An 18,138-nucleotide genomic window follows, 5' to 3' on the forward strand; every position below is an offset into this window, starting at 1 on the left:
ACAAGCCTGTGTCAGTGCTGCCTGGATGCTTGTGGGGATTTGACTCCTGATTTTGACGACTGCGGTCCATCTCCTCAATCTGAGGCGAGTGGGATCATGGGTGATGACGCGGGTGTCTCCACCTTCAGTAGATTCACTGGCCGAGTCCTCAGGGGAGACTCACTCTCAGACTGTTAGATTCAAGCCTCTGGGGCCTGGGATGGATTTGCCCTCCTTTTCCTAGGTGGAATTCTTCTAGGGATTACTGACATTTCCACAGGGGCGATCAGCTGAGTCAACAATACCTACTAGTTTAATTCTGTGCGCTCAGAGTTCTCCTGTGCCTGCGACTGCAGTCAGATGCTGTGGCGCAGCACAGCCTGGCTTGGTTCGAATACATGTGGATCATGATGAAACCGGTCATAATGGCAGTGGCTCTCCTGGTAAGGAAGGGGAGATTCCCCAAGATTGGAGCCACATAGAACTCTTCTCTGTTTCTTTCACAGAGATGAGTTGCCAAGCTTGATTTCTTAGACCTTGAATACCCTCGAAGTGGCTGAGGCTGACTCCTCGAGGAGGCAGACGAAGGAACGCATTTTGGTCACCCTACGCAAGGCTTCCTGTTTCTTTCCTTTTCTGGATGCGATTCAGGTGTTGATTGATCTGGATTGGAGTGCGTCTTGGCGGGTTTATACCCCTTGGATCTACAGGCCAGAGAGCAGTTGCATTTCTCTGAGGTGGATGCATTGGTGTGTTCTGTCACGAAACAAAACACTATCCCAGTAGAGGGAGGTGCAAGCTCTTATGGATGCTCAGGATAGAAGAATTCAAGCTATCCTAATGCAAGCCTTGAGGCAGTGATGATGAACTTACAAATTGCTTCTTGTTGTACCCTGGTAGATCAAGCTACCTTGTGTCTTTCTTGAGAATCTGGAAGCATAGCTTCCGATAATGGACCTGTGGTAGAACCGGGGGGCTGCCTTCTTAGCTGTGGGCTGTGTCCTGGTTCACACAGCCACCAGAGGTGCTGCTTCTGTTATTGCGGCCAAGTGATGGCTGTGGATGCACAACTGGTTGGCAGATACTATTTCAAAGTCCAATCTTATCAAGCTGCACTTCAAGGGTTTGATTTTATTTGGCAGTGAGTTGGAGAAGATGGCAACTAAATGGGGGGAAACCCAGGTCCCTCGCTTGCCAGAGGACAAGAAGCCGGTTTTTGGGACTTTTCAGGTAAGCCACTGCTCTCAAGACTACAGCGTTTTTGGCCTTATACAGGAGGTTTTTCCCAGAGATCCTGTCCCTTCTGTAGATCTCAGTCTGGATGCCTTTATGATATTTCCCTGCACCTCCACTCCGGAGAGGGTAACAGTAGAACCTACATTGCACAGGTTGTTGGACCTGAGAGCCATGATTCCCATTCCTGAATCACTGCAGAATTCGGTCCAGTATTCCATTTATTTTGTCATGCCCAAGAAGGAAGGGTCCTTTCGACCCATACTGGATCTCAGGGGCATCAGAATTCATTTGTGAGTCACTCATTTCAGGATGGAAAAGGCACCAGCTGTCATCCACCATTGACCTGGGGCTCAAAGAAAAATGTTGTTGGTGACCCTGACCAAGGTGATGTTTAGAGGAGGGGCAGTTGAAGGGAGGGATCAGATGCAGGAGGGGTTTGAAGGTTAAATGAGGTGGAGAGGCTGTGGGAGTGAAAAAGGTGGAATGAAAGAAAGTTGACTGCAGAATATAAGAGAGGAGAGCTTGGGTGAGATGGGATCAGCTGGGACTATGAGAAGGGTTGGAGGGGAAGAGGTGAAAAAGGGAATGACAAAGGATCAATTGGAGGTTGTAAGAAGGGCTTGGAAGTGATAGGATCAGCTGGAGGAATGTGAAAAGGGCTGTAGGGGGTGAGACAGAGTACAGGCTGGGGAGGTGAGAGGTAGGGCATATAAGAGGGAATCAGCTGAAGGGGGAGGGGGGGAGTGGAGGTTGAGAGATGGGATCCACTGATGGGAAGGAGGTTAAGAGAGGAAGGAGTGGAGGTTGAAAGAAAGGAACGACCGGAGAGGGTGGGAATTGAGAACGAGAATCAGCTGGAGTGCAGGGATGGTGAAAGTGGTGTGAAATGTTTGAGAAGAGACATACACTTGCTAATTTATTTTGGGGCCATATGCATTTTTGAGTGCTTAAATAGGGTCACATTGGCTAACAGTTTGAGAAACACTGCTATAGGTCATCCATCTCAATGATACAGTTGTTAACTCCTACAAGTTTTGGAGGTAAATTTCAAAGGAGTTACGCATGTAAATTTAACTACTATTGTAACAATTTTCAAAAGCCCATTTACAAGTGCATTTACACGAGTAAAACCAAGTTTTAAGTGTGTAAATGCTTTTAAAAATCAGGCCCAACGTGCACTTAAACATGTAAATCCCAGTTTTAAGCATGTAAATAATTTTGAAAATTATCTCCTTAGCTATTTTCTCTCTTAAAAAAAAGCACTACAAATACATAGCATGTTTGATTTCCTGAAAAAGAATACAAAACCCCAATATACAGGTCCTGACAGAAGCATATGGCGTAACTTTGTTATAGAGCACGTGTATCTTTTGAATGCTAATCTCTTTGCCCTCACCTTTTTAACTACCTACTTTGAAAATCACACTGTGGTCTCTTTTTTTCCTTTTATTTATTTTCTTAATGTAAAAGTTTGTTGAATCAATTACGTGGAAGTCAACAAACATGGCAACCACAATTCTTGGATCAATTACAAAGTCATTAAAAGTTTGAAAGCAAGAGCAAAGTAAATTGAGTAGCATCCCTGCTGAAATGAAATCCCTGGAGTATTTTTCCAAGCCATACAGTCCACACTTGTAGTATCTACAGACCTTATTGCACAAAAACAGAGTGACAGTAATCTTTTTTTTTTTTTTTTTTACAACATGGCAAGTCTTTTATTTTAACATCAACACATTCTTTAAAAGAGATTATCCATTTCATTTCCAAATATAAGGATTAAATAATACAAATAAACAACTGAAGGTTTTCAGTAAAACTATTGCCTATATACCCTGAAACAAAAGGCCTGAAGAATGAATTGGTGCAAAGACAAATAAAACTACAAAAAAAAAAAAAAATCATAGCCATACACTATCTGGCACTGACAGAGTCATTTAAGGTCACTTTTACTTCCAAGACCATAATTTTCTCCTATGAAGTTTTTGGCTGAAGGAGTTTTCTTTGTAAATTGTAATGGCTTGTGGTTCCACAGTGATTTGTGCAGAAGAGCCCAACATGAATCCACTGGTCACCAAATTTCAGGCTCTGTCATGAAAGTAAACACAATGCTCTTTTCTCCCTCTCTCTCTCTCCCTCTTTCCAGCATAATGAAGAGTAATAAAGATTTTAAAAAAAATAAAAAATACCGAAGTCATACACTTTTGTGAGTTTATGATGAATATCAATACTGATGGCTGCTATGCCTTTCAAGTATGGGGTGCCTGGGGCAGAGCCCTGATGTGCTTGTTGAACCGTCACATACAACCATACCACTGTGAGGGAGTGCCTGCGGATGTAACCACCTGGTTCTCTGGTTTCTGCTTACGTGGTAGCAGCAGCTTGCTTTCTCTGAGCGCGGAAAGCCGTGATTTGCCAGAACGAAGCAAATGAGGGCATGTCTCGTTTTCTTTGTATGAAGAAGGCGCACCCCGAAGGATCACTTCATCTAAAACACTGCTCTCTGGTTCAAGTTCAGTAAGCTGTGTCTGTCATAAAAAGCTGGACGTTACTGCTGAGAAAGGAGTGCACTGCGGTTGGCCTTCATCTTTTCCAGACGCTTACAGAGGTGGTTGTTGCCTACTTCAAGCTCTTCAATTTTATCCAGAGCTGAGCGGAGCTGCACATAATGAATTGAGGGAGGAAAAATGTGGGCACACAGAGAGAAAATGATAATCAGTTTTTTAAAATTTAATTTGTAAGAGAATATTGCTCAGGTTTACAGTACTATGTGTTTTAAAAATATCAAGTTATCACACAATGGGGTCTCCTGGATAATTTACTGCTTAAGACAGCATTGGCTATCAACATTACAGCCATAGCCATGGAAAGATATGCTTATGAAATTAATTTTTAAAGCCTTTCCATGGGTAAAACAGTACTTTATCCATACAAATGGGTTTTTATAAAATTGACCTCTCTATATGTTGATAGATTGATGCTCCTAAGGCCTCTATGACTTTAGGTTTTACACAATGACAAGAGGTATTCCCTAGGGAGGGGTGCAGAGCTACATGCATTTTTTCTTGGAAAAACTACCCTTCACAAATTAGAAGATGATATCCATGCAGTTTGTATAGATTAATTTCTACTTTGAAAAAACGTGCATAAAAAGAACCCTTAGACTTTGCACTTATGCAGCTAGTCTTAAAATTAACTCTTATGAGGGCAATTTTCAAAAGATTATAGTTGTCAGTTCCTTCTGTAAGTTGTGCTGCTAATATCTTCCCTTAAAAAAACACTACAAATACAGAGTTGAACTACAACTTATTTATAAATAAAAATCCTGTCTACTATGGCTAGATAAAAAAGTTTTATTGTAAAAGGGTAATTTTAAGAGGAGTTACATATGTAAATGTAACACACTCTTGTAGCAATTTCAAAAAGCCATTTATAAGCGTAAAGTATACTTACACATGAATATTCTATGGACAATTCAATGGCACATATTGTAGCAATTTTTAAATGCCCACTTACACAAGTAGAGTGCATTTACAAGTGTAAACCCAATTTTAAGTGTGTAAATGCTTTTTAAAATTACCCTCTTAATGAGGTATATTTTCAAAGGCTTAGATGGGATCTATGCACATAATATAAAAGAGTTATATGGATAAATCAAATGTATAAGTGGATTTTCAGTTTTCCAAAAGGATCCATGTACTTTCACGTAGAAAAAAGGTATTCTAGAGGCAGGACTGAAAACTGCACACACATTTAAGTTTCATAAAGGAGGTGTGGCACTGAATATACAAATTATTATAGCAACAGAACACAGGGCTTATGAGGTAGGGTTAATTTGGAAAGAGGGACTGGAACATCTGTTTATATTGATTTTATATATAGATCTCCATTGCAGGCAGACAAAAGATGTGCTATTGGTAGGTCATTTCAATTTGCTGGAAGTTGATGGGTACATCCTGGCTGAGGTGTGTTCTAGAAACAGGGGGATCCTGAATTCTCTGCAGAACTATTCTGTCAGCTGGTAATGGAACCCACATGGGAGAGAGCGATACTGGATCTGGTGATTACCAACAGGGACAGTGTTTCTGATGTCAAAGTAGATGATCATCTGTGAGCCAGTGATCATAGTATGGTGTGTTTCAATATTATAGTACAGGCAGTGATAGTTCATTCTTAGATGAGGCTTCTAGACATCAAGAAAACTAAGGGCCAGATACATTAAGGGGTCGATTTTAAAACAAGTGGGTGTCCTTGTGCGTGCGCGGTTCCCGGTGCGTGCATATTATAAAATACAATTCTTGTGCGCACATGCGTGCCGGATTTTAATATCTGCATGCGCACGTGCGGGTGGCCTCTCGTGCGCGCTGTGGGGTGGGGGGGGAGATTTTGTAAATTACACGCAGCGATGCAATCAGGCCTTTGCCCAGTTCCCTCCCTTTTCACCCCTCCCTACTCTTCCTCCCTTTTCACCTCTCCTCCCGGACCCCTAACCCCTACCCTACCTAGTTACTCAAATGTTGTTTTTTACCTTACTGCTCCTTCGGAACAGAAGTAACTTCAGCGTGCCAGCATGCTGCCAGTGCGAGCTTCTCCTGGACAGGGCCTAATGGCTGCTGTCCCAGTCAGCCCCAGCCCCGCCCCTCCCTGCCAAGACCCCGCCCCCAGGCCCTCCCCTTTTAGTGGCTCAGCACTTCTGCGCATACCAGGGGTTACGCACGTGGCTGGGCCATTTTTAAAACGTGCTTGGTGCATGCATGGCCTGGCCAAGCATGTAATCCCTGGATTTTATGCACGCAATGCTTTGAAAATTTGGGCAGGCTTTTCTTCCATTTTGTGTCTATATGAAAAACCCTTAATGAATCTTGTTAAAATGGGGGGAATACCTCAAGGAATCATTAGCTGGATGGGAAAATCTAGAGGAAGCATATGAGCAGTGGGCAAAATTAAAAGCAGCTATTGCAAGGGCAACTGACCTTTTTCTTAGAAACGTAAATAAAGGTAAGAGTAAAAAGAAGCCACTATGGTCTCCTAAAGCAGCTGGAAAGGTTAGGAGAAAAAAATTAGCATTCATAAGCTACATGAGATCATAGAAAGAAATAGACGATAATATCTGGAAAAGCTGAGAGAAAATGGGAAAGTAGTCAGGAAAGCAAAGATACAAATGGAAGCAAAATAGCAACTACAGAAAAATGGGGGGGAAACAAGACTTTTTTTTATATATGGTAGTGGATAGTAGGAGGTGCAAAAGTGACACTGTGAGACTCAGAGTTGAAAGGGAGGAATATAAAGAGGCTGACGAAGAAAAAGCAGAATTATTTAACAAATATTTTTGTTTGGTGTTTATTGAGAAAGAGCCAGAAATAGGACCACAGAAAATGGACACTAACAGAATTGAAAGAGAGGTAAATCTCAAATGATTTTCAATAGACTGTGAGGAGCTAGCTAAACTAAAAGTAGATAAAGCAATAAGACCAGACAGGCTACATCCAAGAATTTTAAGGGAACTCAGAGAAGTTCTGGCAGCTCCATTGGCTGACCTTTTAAATGTTTTGCTAAAGTTGGGTATAGTTCCGGAGGACTGGAGACTGGAAGATACGGTTCCTCTTCATAAAAGAAGAAGTAAAGAAGTGGCCAGGCCACTTAGTCATACCTCTGTGGTGAGTAAATTAATGGATTCGCTGCTAAAACAGGGGATAGTGCAGTTGCTGGAATCCAGTGGATTACAGGAACCAAGGCAGCATGGCTTTATAAGAGGCAGGTCTGTCATAGAAATCTGATCAATTTCTTTGACTGGGTGACAAGAGAGCTGGATTAAGGGAAAGCATTAATATAGAGGTAGATCTTTAAAAAGTATGCGCGCGCGAACAAAAGCATGCCAGATTTTATAAGATACGCACGTAGCCACGCGTATCTTATAAAATCCGGGGTCGGGGTGCACAAGGCTGCGCAAAATCGGCAGCCTGAGCGTGCCAAGCCGCGCAGCCTGCCTCTGTTCCCTCCGAGGCCACTCCGAAATTGGAGCGGCCTTGGAGGGAACTTTCCTTCCGCGTCCCCCCACCTTCCCATCCCTTCCCCTACCTAACCCAACCCCCGGCCCTACCTAAATCCCCCCCCCTACCTTTGTTGGGCAAGTTACGCCTGCTTGAAGCAGGCGTAATTTGCGCGCGCCGCCTCGCATCCCCCGGCACAGGCCGCAGTGCCGGGGGACTCGGGACAGCTCTCCCAGCCCGCCCCCGAACCGTCACCACGCCCCAGACCCGCCCCAGACTGCCCCCTGTCCCCAGACATGCCCCCTCCTGCCCCTTTTACGAAGCCCCGGGACTTACGCGTGCGCCGGCGGCCTATGCAAAATAGATGCATAGATGCGTGCCCTGCGCGCGTAAATCCGGGAGGATTTACGTGCGCAGGGCTTTTAAAATCTAGCCCATACTGAATTTCATTAAAGCCTTTGACACAGTTTTACTTAGGTGGCTTGTAAATAAATTGAGCGCCTTTGCTATGGGTCCAATAGTAACTGGTTGAGTGGGAAGCGACAAAGAGTAGTGGTAAATGGGGTTCACTCCAAGTACAGGGGCATTACTAGTAGTGTGCCACAGCGACTGGTCCTTGATCTGGTTCTTTTCATTTTCGTAAGTGGTATTTCAGAAGGACTATTGGAAAAGGTTTGTTTTTTTAAAGATAATACCAAAATCTCCAACAGGGTAGACATCCAAGAAGGACAGGAAAACATGAGAAGGGATCTAGCAAAGTTTGAGGAATGGTCTAGAGTCTGGTAACTAGGATTTAATGATAAAAAATGCAGAGTCTTGCAGTTGGGCTGCAAAAACCAAACTAGTGGATTTTAAAAGTGGTTCGCATACCAAAGCTGGGAGATATGTGCGAGACACAGCCTGGTGCTCACCAGGTGGATTTTAAAAGCCGCACAAGTACATGCATATCTCCTGGTACACACACAAATCAAAAAGTGCAAAAAAGGGGCGGGGCATGGGTGGGCCAAGTCTGCATTTAAGTATTTACATGCACAAGCATGCGCCAGGGCCCCTACCACATATCTTTACTTCTGCTATGGACAGCGTGTAAGTAATAAAATAACAAAAACTAGATGAGTCATCAGGGTTTTAAGGGTCAGGGCTAAGAGGGTAAAAGGGAGGGCAGTAAGCTAGGGGCTTTAGGAAGTACTCTCCTTTATTAGGACGAACTAGGAATGGATTGGGGAAACATACAATTGCGTAGTTGCACATATCTACAAAAACCCCACCCACTTACTCGATCGAGGCAGCATTTGCGCATACATGCGCGTGTCAGTATAAAGTCGTGCACACACGTACCTGCGAATAGCTGATTTTATAACAGGCATGTGTATGTTATAAAAATGCTTCGTCCATGTGCGCGAGCCGGCAAATGTGCGCACACGTGTGGGTCTTAAAATTTACCTCAAATGGAGTAGTACAGTTTAGGGAGTGAAATTCTTCTATGCACAATGCAAGAGCAGGATCTGGGAGTGAATGAATCTGATGACCTTGCGATGACCAAAAATGGAAGGATAATGGCAAAAGCCAGAAGAATGCTTGGGTGCAAAAGGAGAGGAATGGTTGATCAGCAGAAAAAAGGAGGTGACATCGCCACTATATAAGTTCTGGAGACTGCACCTTCAATAGGATATTGAACGTAGCTACTAAAATGTTCAGTGGTCTTCATTGTAAAGCATATGGGGACAGACTTAAAGATCCAAGATAAGAACATAAGCCTTGCTATACTTGGTCAGACCAAAGGTCCATCAAGCCCAATATCCTGTTTCCAATAGTAGACAAGCCAAGTCACAAGTACTTGTCTGGATCCCAAAGGATAGTTAGATTTCAAGCTGCCTATTCCAAGAATAAGTAGTAGGTTTCTGCAACTCTACCTCAACAGTCTTTTCCTCCAGGAAATTGTTCAAAACATTTTTAAACGCAGGAAAAGTAGAATATGAGAAATGCGATACAGACATCTTAAATACCCCCAAGGTATCAATGCACAGGAGGTGGGACTCTTCCAACTGAAAGGAAGCTCTGGAATGAGGAGTCACAGGATGGGAATAAAAGGAGCTAAACTAAGGTGTAATATAAGGAAATACTGTTTTACAGAATAGGTCGGTAATGATTGGAACAGCCTCCCCTGGAGGTGATGTAGAGAAGAAAAGTAACTTAATTTGAGAAAGCATGACACAAGGACATAGCATTTCTGAAGGAGTGGTAGGAACTGTTGAGCTGAGCAATTGGTCTAGATGGGTAGAACAGATAGGCCATACGGTCTTTCCCTGCTGTCATTTTTCTAGCTATATGTGTAGAAAGTATGCTGCTAATGCATTTTATGCCATTGATAAACATGAATTAAAAGAGCAATTTTTAGCCTGATAACAAGACAGTCTTCAGAGACCATATATGGTACTTTGGGCCAGATTTTAAATCACCTATGTGCATAAAACCCGAGGTTTTACGCGTATAGCTGGGCCTTGCCACACGTGTAAGTCCCAGGGTTTGTGAAAGGGGTGGTCCGGGGGGGGGGGGGGGCTAGAGGTGCCGGGGACAGCGGCCATTTGCCGCTGTACCGGGGGATTGCGTGCCGGCAGGGTGCCGGCGCATACAACTGGCTCCTGCTCAGAAGTAGGCGCAAAAGGTAGATTAATGATTTTGGGGAGCAGACTGGGAGGGAACTGGGAAAGGCCCCGATGCGTCGCTGCGCGTAACTGCAAAAATCCTCCCCCCTCCCTTGCGCACGCCGACCTGGCATTTTATAACATGCGCGTGCCAGCTTGAGCATGTTATAAAATCGCGCTCGCCGGGTCGCGAGCGCATGTTTTAAAATCTACCCCTTTATGTTTAAAAATTGGTTGGATTTGTATTGGCTGAAAAATGTTCGCATACTTTTAAAGTTAGGTGTTTAATTGAAAATGTATCCTAATATACTTGACTTGAGACAGTTTTCTTTATTTACTGTAATTATCACCATCTGATAAAGAGTACCATACCTCTCTTTGGAGTTTTCGTTTCTCAGCTTTCAGTTCATCCTCTACTTTCTCTGCATTTTCAGCAGCAGTTTTGTATCGAGTAGCTTGACCATCCAACCGTATTATCTAATGATTAAAAAATACCATTACTACCAGGGCCAGTGCAAGGGGATTGGGTGCCCTAGGCACCTTCAGCCTTGTGCCACCCCCCTGTCGTGCCACCCCCAGCCCCACCCCATCACAGCCCCGACACTTCCCCCCCCCCCAAAAGAAAACTTACAAAATACATGGTGGTCCAGGTGGGGGCCTGGGAGCGATCTGCCGCTCCTGGGACCTCGGCTGCCACTAACCAAAATGGCGCCGGTGGCCTTTAGCCCCTACCATGTGACAGGGGTTACTGGTGCCATTGGTTGGCCCCTGTCACATGGTAGGGGCTAAAGGCCACGGCGCCATTTTGCTTAGTGGCAGCCAAGGCCCCGGGAGCGGCAGATCGCTCTTGGGTTCTAAGCTGGACCACAAGGGGGGCGTCGGGAGGGTGGCACGATGAGGCAGGGGCTGGCAGAATTTTGAAAGGGTACTTTTTGCCCTCACCTAGTGGTTCCTCCAGCCCTGACTACTACCCACGCTTGTTGCCAACATATTTCAGTTGCAAGAAAAATGGATAACTTTAATGAGAAAGCAAGTTTGCTAATCGTTAATGATATTCTCTGTATCAGCAGGATGAATCAACCATAACACGTTAGTGACATCATCTGACAACACCAAACAGACCCATCTCTCAAGCTCAGTACAATTTTATTACTGTGCATGCACAGGAATTCCTGCATAGGCACTAACTTATGAGCCCCTCAGTCCATTATGGAGCTTAGCTTTAGCTAGGTAGTAAATTCTCCAGGAAGACAGGTGAGTATTAAGCCTGGTTAATTCATCCTGCTTTTTACAGAGAATCCTGTTTACGGTATGTAAACTTGCTTTCACCATAAACAGAGCTGAATTAGTCATGGCATGGGGCATCCCATGCTGAGGTTGCACAGCAGAGCACTTACTGAAAATCAACCCAACCCTCCCCTCATGGAGAAGGGACTACAAGGAGAAAAGGCTGCACAAAACTACTTGTTCATTGTTACTATTGCTTCTTGAGAGATTGTCCAGGCAGTAATGGGACATGAATGTGTGAACTGACGACCAAGTTGCAGCTTTGCAGACGGAGATGGCTCTTAGGTGAGCCATTGAGGTAACCATGGCTCTTACTTAATGAGTTTTGACAGAGGTTTGTGATCTGGAAGACAACCAGAGCATAATAATGTGTGATACAGTCTGCTAGCCAAGTGAATCTTTTAGAATCGTAGGAGACAAAGTTGAGAAGCCTGACGATGTGGTTAAGTTGTCTTTAGATAATAGGTCAAGGGCCTTTTACAGTCCAGTGAAAAGAGGGCCGTCTCTCCTTTATGTGCATGAGATCTTAGATAGAACATGGGCAAAACCATGGCCTGAAATGCAGAAACCACTTTTGGAAGAAACGTAGGGCAAATGCTGAGAATCATCCTGCTGTGAAAAAACTGTAGATACAAAGAGTAATGAACCAATGCTTGTAGCTTGCTGACTCTTCTAATCAAAGTCATGGCCATTAGGAATACCTCCTTCCAGGTAAGAAACTTTAAGGAAGAAGACTGCAGTGGTTTGTAGGGCATCTTCAGGTGAACAGGTACAGTGCACCTGCTTGACACAAAGATGAAAAACACTTCCTTTTACAACTGTAAGCCCTTCTGGTAGATGTGTTCCTGACCAAAATCACAATGTCCTCAACTTCCTTAGAAGGTGACAATGAGGAGACTATTGGGCACTCAACATCTGTGCTGCCAAGTTGAGGGAGGGGAGGCTTGGATGACAGACAACCCTCCTCCAGTGTTTCTTGGTAATCTTCCACCATTCTTCAAGAGGCAGGTGAATCTTCCCCTTACTAGAGGGATCGCAACCTGATTGTCAAGTCTCTCCAAAAACTAGGCCCAGGCTTGTGCTGGACTTGATGCAGTATCTTAGGCTGTCTTTCATATGTGGTGGAAGCTGTTGCTGCGGCAGCACAGGTGGAACACAATGCTGCTGAAATTAGCAGAAATTTCCATAAATCTCTGGGAAAAAAAACTGCTTAAAAATGAAGTAAAGGCATTTAGAAGAAGAAGGCTGTTCTGCTCCCACCAACAAAGACTAAATGGTTATGTGCTGTTCCTTAACCACGGCAAGAGTTTTCCTGACCTTTTCCCTGAAGAGATTGTCCCTGGAACAAGAGTCATTGGCCAACTTGTTCTGAACATCCTTGCATAGGCTGCTGGCTCACAACCAAGCCATCTGCCGTGCCTCAATGGCTGCTGCAGTGGATCTTGATGTGGTGTTGAATGATTTGTATACCGATCAGATGAGATGATGCTCGTACTCTTCAACATCCAGAACAGCCTGCTGGAAATCTTCCTGCTCCCTGTCCAGAGATTCTACCCGAAGCTTCAACTTGTTGATGCAGACATGCAAGTATTGCACTATATACAGTTGATGGGCAGCAATGTGGATGCTGAGTATTGAACTCCCAAAATTGTCCAACAATCTGGGATCCTTATCCAGGATGGTGGTGTAAAAAATTCTGATCTTTTTAGCTTGTTTTAACACCAACTTTGTTACTGCAGAATAGTGCAGAATTTGAACTATCCCAAGCCCATGCGTCTGTTGAACTTTGTAGCTCTTTGTACAGGAGGCCAGATTATCCCACATTCTCATTTGTAAATCCCACAGGATTTGATGGCCTGGGATCACTGCTAATGAAAAAGATATTTCCAGAATCTGACGTAGTCTGAAGACCTTGGTACGGGGATCATTGTCCATATAGATGTTGACTCAGATCACCTTCCCAACTTGTCAATGAATTTAGAGTACAAGAAGTCTTTTGATGGAGATGAATGCTTCCGGTAGGTCAGGCAAAGTGTCTGAGGAGATCCCCACAGACCCTGCCTCACAATCGAGAGATGAAGATACTAACCCAGGAACCCAATGAGTGTGGTGGTAAATGGGCGGAGACCATGGTCACCTCAGAGGAGAATACTTCCAGGGCATGTTCCAGATATGCTCCATCTTTGGAATGCTGGCATGATTCCTTTGGAGAGCGGGATGTCCTACCCAACTCAGGCAGGCTAGTTTCCACCACTAAGTCCTCTAATGGGTTCGCCCAAGGCATGGAGATAAGAGGGACTCCCCCTTGAAGGAAGAAATCCAACATCTTGGACAGGAAAGAATGAAGGGTGCCCTTCTTGTCACTGGTCAACAACAAGGTAAAAAAAGTCTTCATAATTCAGTCATGTAGTCCTGTGGTGTCCTCTGACCAGGAGTTGGAGAGGAGACATCTTCCTCTGAAACCAGCACAGGGTCTTCCTCTTCAGAAGCATTCATTGGAGTCCAGGAGGCAGCTCCCTCCTGGGCTGATTGTGCCAACTGATGCATAGAGACCAGAGGCACAATGGAGGAGGTACAATCCAGTGTCTCCAAAAGTAGTCCATGAATAGATGATAGTGAAGGGGTCTTGGAAGGCCTGGGATCCAGAAAGAGGCAGTGAGATGGAGACAAGGGCACCAACATGGTGGAAGATAGCTGCAAGGAGTTGCCTCCCAGTTTCCTGAAACTTGTTCCTGCACCAAGTGTGTCAATGCCAGCTGCATCAGTAGTGCCAAGGCCCGGTGCGCTGATGGTGCATGCCTCGGCACAAACTGATTTAGTGGTGCTGACCATGCTGCCAGCTCGAATGGCATTTCTTCTGCACTGATAAACCCATATAGAGGGGATGTCCCAAGGAGTGTGCCAGTTCTCATGCTTGATGCTTTTGTGTGTCTTACTCATCCACTGAATTGCAGTGGAACCAGAGCCTGGAGCTACAGGTGAGGACAGTCCTACCTGAGGAGCTCCTGCTTGATTCGGCATGGAGGAAAGCCAAAGAAGCCCTGCTCCAGGAAGATGAACAGCTCAGATTTTTCACTGAACTGCAAAATTCTTCCATTTTCCAAGCCCTTTTCCACTGGAAACTGGGTGACACTCAATAACAATGATAAGTTAGCTGAGTTATGATTGGATCCCAGGCACCTGTAAGAGATGTCATGGCCATCAGTGATTGACATCTTGAGGCCACAAACACTAGAGTGGCCTTCTTGGAGCTGGATATCATTATTTATTTATTTAATTTATTTGGGTGGCACTGAAAACTGGTGTTGAGGGGCTGCTTAAGCAGTGGGACAACTTGAAAGAATGAGTACGATTTTAGACAGTAGCAGAAGACTAGAAAAGATGAAGAGAGGGGTACATGTCCATGTGGAAGTTTTGGACAAAAAGAAGACCAAAAACAAGACTGAGGAGCTCACGAGGCAGTGTGTGCATAGGAGCTTTTTACTAAGCTAGAGAGATGGCTTCATTTGGTGCCGTCAAATTATGTCACCCATGAGTCATGGCTAATTCAGCCCTGTTGTAGATGGAGAACATGAATTTACACTAAACCTTCACTGCTCATTTTGTCTCTGATGCATTTTAACCACATTGATTTTCAAAGCAATTAACATATATTAAAATGGTTTAATGTGCCTAGATTACCCTGTCTGAAGGTTGCCCTCCTCAGCCCTGCTAAAAGTATGTGTGGGCTTCCACAGCATGTGTACTTTTAACTGGGTTGCACAATGGTGTTTCTGGTGATATGTTTGGGTTGGAGGAGGAAAACAGCATTCATACATGACATTTTCAAAAGTACTTGCATTATTTTATCCTTCTCAGCTGCCACAAAAAATAGAAGGTGCAGAGTATATGGGCCTGTTTAGCATGCGTACTTTACACTAAGTATCCAGAGAGTTCCTTTTTAAAAAATGAAGTAAGCATACTAGAAGTGTCAATGGATTTTACAATTGCTATTTGAAAATTACCTCCTAAATGTTTTCTATATAGGTTTGGGGGAAGAAATCGTTGCTGTCACTCACAAAAAATGTTTTTCAGCATATAATACTAAATTTAATGTCCAAACATTTTTAGCCAACTGCTCTTTCCTCAGCACTGCTGACCATACTTACATTCTGCTCCAAAGCAGTTATCTGTTGCTCATATTTTGCAAGTTTAAATTTGAGGTCACTGATTTGTCTATTGGCATCTCCTTTAAAAAAAAAAAAGGAACAAATGAAACACGTTAGGGTGATTTCAGAAAAGAGAGAGCAACCTCATTTTAATGTATTTTTTTTAATCCGGCAATTTCCTCCTGCTTCTTTATACTTCCTGCTCAGCTGGAACCAGGGTTGAGATCTGGCACCATGAGCTTTCATTTGCAACTAAACAGGGATTGTTTTTCCCTATTTTATATCCTGCCTCCTCCTCAACATACCTAGTATGGCTTTCACGATATCCCCATCCCACCTGGGGAGCAGAAGTCCCAACTAAGGAAACTAACTGGTGAACCTTTGCATGGCAGTGCACACGACAGTCACTAAGTCACCTAGGTTGGTCCTATCATTTTATTTTTAACTTTAGTTTAAACCTGTATATACTTTGTTCTGTTTGTAATTGTATTATGCTTGTATTTACGGTTTTGTAAAATGTTCAAAAAATACAGACTGTGTACATTAAAGCCAATAATTTTATCTACATAGCAGAAAATAAGATGCTATAATATTTGATTAACCAAAATGTTTCATTCAAATGTATTGATTTTAACAAATAACATAGGAAATAACAAATGGGCCGATTCAGTAAAGTCCGCGGGAGAGCGGGCGAATGCCCGCTCTCCCGGCACATGCACAGGCCACTCGCCTGTGCACGCGATTCAGAATTTAAATTAGGTCTGGCGGCAGAAACGGGCAAAAGGAGGCGCTAGGGACACTAGCGCATCCCTAGCGCCTCCTTTTGGCCCGGAGCGGCTGTCAGCGGGTTTGACAGCTGACGCTCAATTTTGCCAGCGTCAGTTCTCGAGCCCACTGACAGCCACGGGCTCGGAAACCAGACGCCGGCAAAATTGAGTGTCCGGATTTCGACCCGACAGCCGCCTTCAAAATTTTTTTTTTACCCTTCGGGACCTCTGACTTAATATCGCCATGATATTAAGTCGGAGGGTGCACAGAAAAGCAGTTTTTACTGCTTTTCTGTGCACTTTCCCTGTGCCCGAAAGAAATTAAGGTAGGTGCTAATTTCTGAAAGTAAAATGTGCGGCTTGGCTGCACATTTTACTTACTGAATCACACGCGAATACCTAATAGGGCCATCAACATGCATTTCCATGTTGAGAGCGCTATTAGGTTCGGTGGGTTGGACGTGTGTTTTCCGCCCCTTACTGAATAAGGGGTAAGGGAAAACGCGCATCCAATGGCAGGTTAACAGTGAGCTCCGTCGGAGCGCACTGTACTGTATCGGCCCAAAAGTGATAGATTCTGTACTCTCTATATGCAAGGAAAAGATACAATATGCAAGGAATTACAAGACTAAGGCACATAAATCTTCTTCCCCTTTAACAGAAACAATAAACCCAACCCTCCTTCCCACACACCTACCTATCCCATACATCAATGCAAAGAACGCAGGAGTATACATCTAAACCAGCAGAAACCAAAACATAACACATATGGCAAAACAAAATTATTTCAAAAGACCACAGAAAAATTCAATCAAGAAAGATCATTCAATATGTGGCGACTTGCTCTTGGAGACATCCAAGTAGGGAAACCAGATTTGTAGAAATTCTGCCTTATATTTAAGGCAGAGTTTTTAACATATGATTTCTCCATAAGAGCAAGATTAAACACTGCATTTCTCCGGTATGTAAAACTATAAGCATGTGAAGCTCTTCAATAAAACAGGATTTTTTTTTTACCTAATTAAAAACCTTTTCTAATTCAAGACCTTTAATATTTTTACAGAGTGGAAAAACAGAGAAATCTTCAAACAATATCAAAGCTGAATCACAAGAAGAACCATGCTTTCTCAATATCAGACATACAAAACAAAACTCTCTGCCAGAACCGCTGGGTTATAGCACAAGATCAAAAAATATGTCCCAAAGTGCCAGAGACACTGGAGCATTTTAAACAATTATCACATAGGGCAATATTGGCTAAAAAAAGCTCTATGTTGAGAAATATAATAATGAATAAAAAATGTATATGGAATTTCTCATAAAAGTATGTTGGTAGACAATGTGTTGATAGTAGAAAAGCACTGTGAAAATTATTTTGATAATGTAAATTGGATATCACCATGCCAGGAACATAATAAAGAGTGTTACATTTTACATCTGTCTGGTGTATCATCCTGCATATAACTGACAAAGTGGGATGAACAGGGTCAGAAATATTATAGAAATCTGTCACCTTAGATCATTCTGCATAAGAACATAAGATTTGCCATATCGGGTCAGACCAAAAATCCATCAAGCCCAGTATCCTGTTTCCAACAGTGGCCAATCCAAGTCACAAGAACCTGGCAGGATCCAAAAGTTTGACAGATTCCATGCTGCTTATCCCTGGGATTTAATCTTTCTGCTTTTGCTTTGTCCTCCTTTAGTGCAGTGCCCCTTTTACCCCTCGATCATCTAATGGTCCAGAGCCAACTTCCACACGGCCTTTTTGCTTCAAATGTACCTGGAAAAGTTTTTATTATGATTTTGCTTCCACAACAAGCTTTTTTTCAAATTCTGCCTTTGCCTTCTTTAGCAATGCTTTGCATCTAACTTACCAGTTCATAAGCTGTTTCCTGTTTTTGTTGTGATCCTGCCTGTTACTCAGTCTTCAAAACCACCAGAGGATCCTGTGGAGCTTCTCCTACCAGGGGTGGATTGGCCTATCAGGGCTTCGGGCATGCCCCGGTGGGCCAGTCACATGACACTAGTGATGATCACAGTAGCCCCATGCCCGTGGAGCTGCTGCATGGGGCCAATCTTTGCCTCA

At 43.6% G+C, this 18,138-nt stretch overlaps 1 protein-coding gene across 2 annotated transcripts in view; it reads right to left on the reverse strand.

The window, feature by feature from the left end:
• Nucleotides 1–2,847: 2,847 nt before the first annotated feature.
• LRRFIP1 (LRR binding FLII interacting protein 1) overlaps nucleotides 2,848–18,138 on the reverse strand; it is a 359,409-nt gene continuing 344,118 nt past the window's right edge. For both annotated transcript variants that reach the window (XM_029606446.1, XM_029606447.1), the window contains 3 exons: nucleotides 15,283–15,362; nucleotides 10,220–10,324; nucleotides 2,848–3,871 (listed from right to left, as the gene is read on the reverse strand). In XM_029606446.1, coding sequence (XP_029462306.1) covers nucleotides 3,761–3,871; nucleotides 10,220–10,324; nucleotides 15,283–15,362 — 296 coding nt within the window. In that variant the 3' untranslated portion in view covers nucleotides 2,848–3,760. The remainder of the gene's footprint in view (nucleotides 3,872–10,219; nucleotides 10,325–15,282; nucleotides 15,363–18,138) is intronic.

This window comes from Rhinatrema bivittatum, chromosome 6 (assembly GCF_901001135.1).
Source record: "Rhinatrema bivittatum chromosome 6, aRhiBiv1.1, whole genome shotgun sequence".
Lineage (NCBI taxonomy): Eukaryota > Metazoa > Chordata > Amphibia > Gymnophiona > Rhinatrematidae > Rhinatrema > Rhinatrema bivittatum.